This window comes from Chanos chanos, chromosome 9 (assembly GCF_902362185.1).
Source record: "Chanos chanos chromosome 9, fChaCha1.1, whole genome shotgun sequence".
Lineage (NCBI taxonomy): Eukaryota > Metazoa > Chordata > Actinopteri > Gonorynchiformes > Chanidae > Chanos > Chanos chanos.
Genome location: NC_044503.1, coordinates 8,485,957 through 8,493,456, shown reverse-complemented (window position 1 = coordinate 8,493,456; position 7,500 = coordinate 8,485,957). Strand labels below are relative to the sequence as shown.

The window sequence follows — 7,500 nt, the reverse complement described above, 5'->3', positions numbered from 1 at the left end:
GAGAGAGAGAGAGCGAGCAAAAGAGAAAAGAAAGAGAAAAGAAAGAGAAAGAGAAAGAGAGAGAGAGAGAGAGAGAGAGAGAGAGAGAGAGGTTATGACAGGGTGATCTGATTAATGATTCCAAGTCTAGTCTCTCTGTGGTATCTCCCGTTTGGCTTCATGTGTATGTTGTAGAAACATAAATGCAGTAATGAATAAGTCCACTCACCAGGATATAATCTGCCCAGCGCTCTCTCGCTGCCTTCAGAGCAGCCTGTCGTAACTTCATTACATGGTTAAAACGTGACGGGGGCCAGTGCTTGGGCCCCCACTCATCTGTGTAGGACCTAGGAGACATTGAGAGACAGAGGACAGAGCCATAAAGACACACAGCCCACTTCAGTGTGTGTGTTTGCATGGGTGTGCGCGTGTGTGTGTGTGTGTGTGTATGTGTGTGTGTGTATATGTGTGTGTGTGTGTGTGTGTGTGTCTAAGGGCGTGATAAGGGTGGACCAACTATGCTTGAATGAGGTAACGTTGGAAAATGATTGTTAATATTCAACAATGACTTTATGTGCCTATTTAGGCAGCAGTACACTAAAAACCCTGCAATACTGGTTGAGGGTGTACTGACCTTGGCTCTTCCATAGGTCTCCATTCCACATAATGATAGCGTCTCTGAGCCTGTTTCAGCCATTCTCTAAGCATAGCAGTAGTATTGTCCACACTGTGGTCAGTGGCTGCCCTGTAACACAACACAGTTCATGTTTTATATGGACGACTGTATGAGTTCATGAGCATGAATGACTAGGCTTGAGGTTCTATACGACAAATTTCTAAGAGTAAGAGTGCTGATCTAAGATCAGTTTGTCTCACTGTAATTTCAATAAATACAATTATACAAGCTGTGCGGGGCTGATCCAGGATCAGTACTCTGTTTCAGGTGCTTAGGATGCTTATTTGGGCCTTGGAATCTATTCAGGAGGAGAACTCTACCCCAAATCTGATACATCACATAGTGCACCAAATCTGTTTGAGGTCTACTTCACCGACATTGCAGAGAACTACACTGACTGCACCACTGGATTACATCATTACAAACCATCCCACTGCAGTAAATGAGAATGTTAAAAAACGAGCCACAGAGAAACCGTGAAGACTACAAGATGACACAGTTCTATGTTTTTCAGGCGTGTCTGTATGTCTTCCTCTTTCTCTTTTTTCAGTCTCTTTCTCGCTCTCCCTCTCTTACACACACACACACACACACACTCACACACACACACACTCATACACACACAATATTTTCAGTGACTCAGTGCTGGCTGGCAGTTGTAGTGGAAATCTCCACACCAGAGGGCAAATGCAGAGAAGCACAGCATGTAAAGCTGTCAATAAACAAACAGCTTGTACCATCTGGAACACCTAAATACACACACACTCACACACACACATACATACATACATACACACACAGAGAGAGCATACTTCACTCATTGTCTCTCTGGATTATGTGAGTGGAAACATACAAGCAGTGTGGATGTAGACGTTTATAGATTATAGTCATTATGGTAAAAAGACATATGTGCTGTGGATGTAGATGTTTTTGGATTATAGTTATTACGGTAAAAACACAGAGGCAGAAAGGAACCCGACGATGTTAATTCTGGAACACTGGACCAGGTTCAACTCTCACCTGAATCTCCCTTCATCGTCCAATATGTACTCACGGAAGGAGAGGCCACGAGAGAGAGAAGCCTTCTTACACACACACACACACACACACACATGCACACACACGCACGTCCAAACACACACACACACACACACACACTCACACTGAGTGGAGTTTTCCAGTGTTTGCAGTAAAGATTCTTACTGTGCCCTGTGCAGACAAACAAACACACACACACACACAAACACACACACATTTTAAAGCAGAGACAACCTGTGAGGGGTGTGCTAGGCTAGACACACACACACACAGACACACAGACACACACACACACACCTACTGACTCGAAAGTGTAGGACAGTTGAGAAGGCGTGAGCACTCAGACATGCAAACTTGCACCAAAAACCTTCTGACAGCAGCCAGACACTATGACTAAGGGTTTGTCTCATGCATGCGTGTGTGTATGTGTGTGTGCGTAAGTGTGTCTGCGTGTGTGTACACACATTTATGTGAATGCTTTGCAGTAAAGTGCAGGTCTGTGCTTCAAAACGTGCGTGTAAAAGCTGTTTGAAAATAGAGGTTGCACAGCTTGATAACTAGTCTGAATCTTTATCACGGGGTAAAACCACCTGACACACAGGTAATGAGTGGATATGTTGTACTTTACAAAGCCTTTCAACCACTAAATCCTGCACTGCTTCAGGGAATAACTGTGTCCCTGCCTGTCAGTTCTATAATGACAACAAACCTTACAGTCAGACACAAGCCTCATTCTCAAACAAAACCCAAACCAACCAGAGATACAGAGGAGCACGGATTTATCTGTGACATTTATTGCCATTTTTACTGAGGAAATCATCAGCTTCATGTGGTCACTGAAAGTCTTCAGATACAAAAAAACAACAACAACAACACAATTTTCACTCTTAAAATTACCTCATGGAGCTCAGTCAACAAAAGTCTACCAGATGGGCATGAGGGAATTTTGTTTTTATGCCTCCTGCTAAAAGTTAATGTTTTCACATATGTTCGTGGCATGGGAAAGCCAAGAATCCCAAAGCAGCTGTAGGTTACATTGTTCCATTCTACAAGCCTCTAACCACTGACACATACGCAGTAGCTTCTCCATTACAGACTCCTCTCTTAAGCTCCACTGTGTGACTTCTCCACGCGATGCTGTGCATTTAGCCAAAATTTCTTGCGCTGACTGTCGTCCGAAACACAAAATGAAGGTTTACAGTAGGTTTGGGTGTGCGGTGCACTTGCAGAAAATAATTGATTTGACAGTGTTTTGTTATGCAATGAACGCTGTGTATTCTTACATAACTGAATGTGTATGTGTGTGTGTGTGTGTGTGTGTATGAGTGTTATTATACTATATCCCAGTATAGGTTTCCCTGTGTGTGTGTGTGTGTGTGTGTGTGTGTGTGTGTGTGTGTGTGAACGCACGTGTGTGTATGAGTTTAATTATACTATATCCCAGGTTTCCGTGTGTGTGTGCGTGTATGTATGTTTTTGCGGACGTGCGAGCATATGTTTGAATTCCTTTGGGCCTGTATGGGCAGCAGGTAAAACAGTAAGATTCAGGCATAGACAGGAAGATGGCCTGAGGTTAGTATTGACGGTCTTCTTATGAACAGCATGCACTTCTGTTTTGTTGGAGTTGCGCTCCATCACAGTCACCCAGACCTATCCTCATATTCACGACACGCCTCCCGTTATCCTTTTGCAGCTAAGGTCTCTACCGACCACAAAAAGCTACATGACCTATAAGGCTACCAGCAGCGTGCCAGCCAGGGTCCTACTCTGATAACGTGTTTCTCAGTTTCTCTGTTTTATAAGACAAACGTAGTGTTTCCCGGTCGTACGCGTAGAGGTTCGTAGCACTGTCTTTTTAAGATCTGTCCCTGTTCTCCATGATTCAACTCATCAAGTAATGATCAACCCCTTAATTAGGCCGGCGCAGCCTGCTAGCTAACACCCGTATTCGTAATAATAGTTCAATATACAAAAAAACTGGCTTAAATTAGTCGCCAAGTGGGAAACGGATGTGGAGACGGCCGGGGATCAGTTCGATACAATCTCCTTTATTGTAAGTTTCGGGTTAAATTTTGCAGAATTTACAGGTGTGTTGTAGTTCCGTTCTCCAACCCGTTCACACGCTGACAGCAATCATAATTATCATATGAGTGTAAGTGTACTTTAATTCCAATCTAACACTCGTTGACAGTAATAATAATGAACAGCTAACTCGCCAGATTCGTGGCTTCCGATGATAGACCTATACTCTCACACAAATATAAGAATAATTTATTCAGGATTCTTTGTCAAGCATTTTGAATTAAGTGTAGCAACTTTGTTCTTTGTGAACCAAAGCTGAGTGATTCACGCTAATACATTCACGCATACGAACACACCCTGAAAATATCACTGTCACTGTGGCACATATATCTACGTTCCGGTTATTCTAGTGTACAATTATTGGAATCGGTATCGGGCCCGTTTTTTGCCACGTCTCCGATATGAGTCCAATTAGTCCAACACACGGTGTATACTGTTCTAACGACGCATGTTCTGACATCTACATATGCGTCTGTTTATAGCTTAATAAACGTAGCCCTGCTGGGCGGGAAGGAAGTGTGATTTGGGGTTACGAGGTTCTGAGTGGATGCAAAGCCCCCCCCCCCCCTCTTTCTCTTTATTTCTCCCCCTTTCTCCTTTTTGAAGTTTACAGTATCTCTCAAGCCCATTATCTTGTAGCCTGTGGCTCTCCCTCTTCTTTTTGTGTCTCTTTATGAAACTCCATCTGGAAAACACATGCTGTTCACCTACACAGCCACACCCCTCTCTCTTTCTTCTATGCTCTACATTACTTTATTCTTTCCATCCATCACAAACGCATCCTGGTTAAGACGTAAGGTTGAGAATAAGGCTACGTCATTTGCAGTGTCTCTGCTGGGCTTCAGAGCTGGTAAACATGTATACACAACATATGAAAAGGAGTACTGGGTTGTGGAACCATAGGCTTCCAGAACAAACAGCCAGAAATAATATTGAAAACACATATGCCTGATGCATAATTATACCAACTGCCAATAAAGCAATAAAAGTCGTGGGTTTGGCTATTAATGTCCATTGGCTGATTAGAAGCAAATGTTTTTGGTGACTTTTTGAAGCTTACCTATAGCATTCTGTAAAGCAGTGTGTGTGTGTGTGTGTGTGTGTGTGTGCGCGCGCACGCTCTGTAAGGACTTGGTGACTGTCCCTCTGTCCACAGGCTGACGTGGCTGGGTCTGTAGGTTGGGGGGGGGGGATGGGGGGTGAAGGGAGCTCCTGAAAACATGCAGCTGAATTCCTTACACTTCACTCTGTCAACAGAGCACTGCTGCCCCCACCATACCCTACTATACATACACACACACATACATACACACATACATACTACACACACACACACACATGCACACACACACGCACACACATACACATGCGCACGCGCTCACACACACACACACACACGAACATACACACATGCACACACAAACACACACACTCGCATGCACACACACACTGCTTAACAGAATGATATAGGTAACCCTCAAAAATCATCCAAAACGTATGCTTCTCATCAGCCGATGACCATTCACAGCCAAAACCCTGCACTCACCCGATGAGACACACAGACATATTCTCTACATATGGAAATATTCGTACATATTCTTCTCTGGGAGGCTGTTCTTGAGGAGATATATTTTTAAAACCCACTTCACTGCTGTACAATCACTAATACATATTCAGTGAGGCCCTCCCTTACACTGCTATGAGTCTATAAACGTACAGTCAGATTAAGATGCCAAATCAGGGATATCTGACTTATGAAAAAAAAATAATTACAACCAATGAGAGAGAGAGAGAGAGAGGGAGAGAGAGAGAGTGAGATGAATCTAATAGTAAACCTGCATGATGAAACAAACAGATGGGGCTAAAATTGCACGTTCAGAAACATGGTAGTCATCGCTGCTGAATAGCCCAGTGTTCATAAATATATCCCTCATAAGCGCTTTCCTGTGGTGGCAAAGGCAGACAGGCCGAGATGTTAGTGACATAATCAGTGTCTGTCTAAAGGGAAAACAATTTGTTCTACATCCTGAAGTGGAACAGAGAAGCGCCGTCCCAGAACTGGCTCTGTGAGACGGTCTATGACCAAAGCCGTCCCAGTCATCTGTCCCTCCTGGTCCTTCCTCAGAAAGTTGATGTATTTTTCCGAGACAAAGCAGGACGGTCTGACGTGTCAGAGGATTCAGAAAAGGACGAGCTAGTGCAGAAAGGAATAGTCAGTCTTTTTTCTTTTTTTTTTTACCAGAATAGTTGGACTTGCACAGGGGCAGAAAAGGAGATTCCAGCTGAAAACCCCCATGAGACTGGCAGCAAGCCTAAGCACTGGACCTAATTGAATTCATACATTACTAAGAGAGTGCCAGCACTAGGATCTAAAGCATGCATGCACGCACACACACACACACACACACATACACTGACTGAAGGCCAGAAACAATGTGGCACATCCATAATCACTCACAGATATCTGCCTCAGATACATAAAGAATCTCTTCTTTCCTTGGAAGTTCTTTTTTTTTTTTCAAAAAGGTTTTGTGTTCAAATGAGTGGCTGTCATTGAACAACACATGGGGTGTCATAGTTAACCACAAAACGGACCTGTTAACAATTGCTGTTGTGCATTATGGGTTTCTTTCTTTCTTTTTTTTTTAATTGTTCTGGTCAGCTGCAATTTTTTTTGGGGGGGGGGGGGGGGTGTAGATAAGGATGACAAAGCAGAAAAAAAACAAAAAATATTACAGAAATACTGCAGATGTCCAAAGCTCAGCCAACAGGCAACCCACAAGAACAACACATGCACTAAACAGAAAACAGTAAAATCCAGATTCCAGTGGAAGATGCCTTCCAGCTCAAATTTTTTTTTTTTAAGTGAAACTGGCACAGGCACAAAGGGACCTCAAGGCTTTGCTGATAACACAGCTGACAATGCCTGAGGCCCCCCCCCCCCCCCCCCCCCCCCAACTGCTCACTTTCATTAACTCTGACATCCAGCTCATCACAGCCGTCTGACTGATTATGAATCGCTTTCTAATTTTGTTGTTACACTGTCACATTATAAACTCTCTCTCTCTCTCTCTTCTCTAATCTGATCTTTAATTCCCTTGTTAGTGCATTCTCATGCCTTGATGATTCTATTATCTCAATCTCTTCATATCACCTCAGAGTATAGACAAATCCAAGTCCTCTCAGAATTTGGGAAAGCTCTTCAGAACAGCCAGAGGGCACATGCCAAAATGAGCTATAGTCTCATAATTTCTCACAAGTCAAAAACCGTAACAATCAGTCATGTTCCTAGTGCCCAATCACTGGCCTGGAGCCAAAACCACTGGCCAATCATGTGAGTCAAAAGCAGGACCTGTGTGTGATGGTGGGAGGGAGGAACAAAGTGGTCGCATGGATGGAATGTGGATTGCTAAGCTTCTCAAGAGTGCTCCAGGGTAAGTCTTACCAGTAACCCCCCCCCTCCTCCTCCTCGTCCTCCTTTCCTCCCCTCTGTCCATTCTTTCTTCTAATTCCCAGCATTCCTTTACAACACAGTGAGAGTCCTTCTCACCTCTCTCTCTCACTCTGCTGTCAGACTGCTCCATTTGTTCAACAAAGTCTTGATTGGCTTTCTGATGGAGTAAAGCAAAGTAAAACAAGGGGGCATTGCAGAGGTATGATGTCATTTGAGCAAACACACACACACACACACGAGCACATGGACACATGCACACAGACACGGGCAC

At 43.7% G+C, this 7,500-nt stretch overlaps 1 protein-coding gene across 2 annotated transcripts in view; it reads right to left on the bottom strand.

Annotated features, from left to right (window-relative positions):
- The window catches only part of colgalt2b (collagen beta(1-O)galactosyltransferase 2b), a 15,512-nt gene that overhangs the window by 5,890 nt on the left and 2,122 nt on the right, over positions 1-7,500 (bottom strand). For both annotated transcript variants that reach the window (XM_030784696.1, XM_030784697.1), the window contains exons 2-3: positions 614-724; positions 209-326 (exon numbers count right to left, since the gene is read on the bottom strand). In XM_030784696.1, the coding sequence (XP_030640556.1) occupies positions 209-326; positions 614-724 (229 nt within the window). The remainder of the gene's footprint in view (positions 1-208; positions 327-613; positions 725-7,500) is intronic.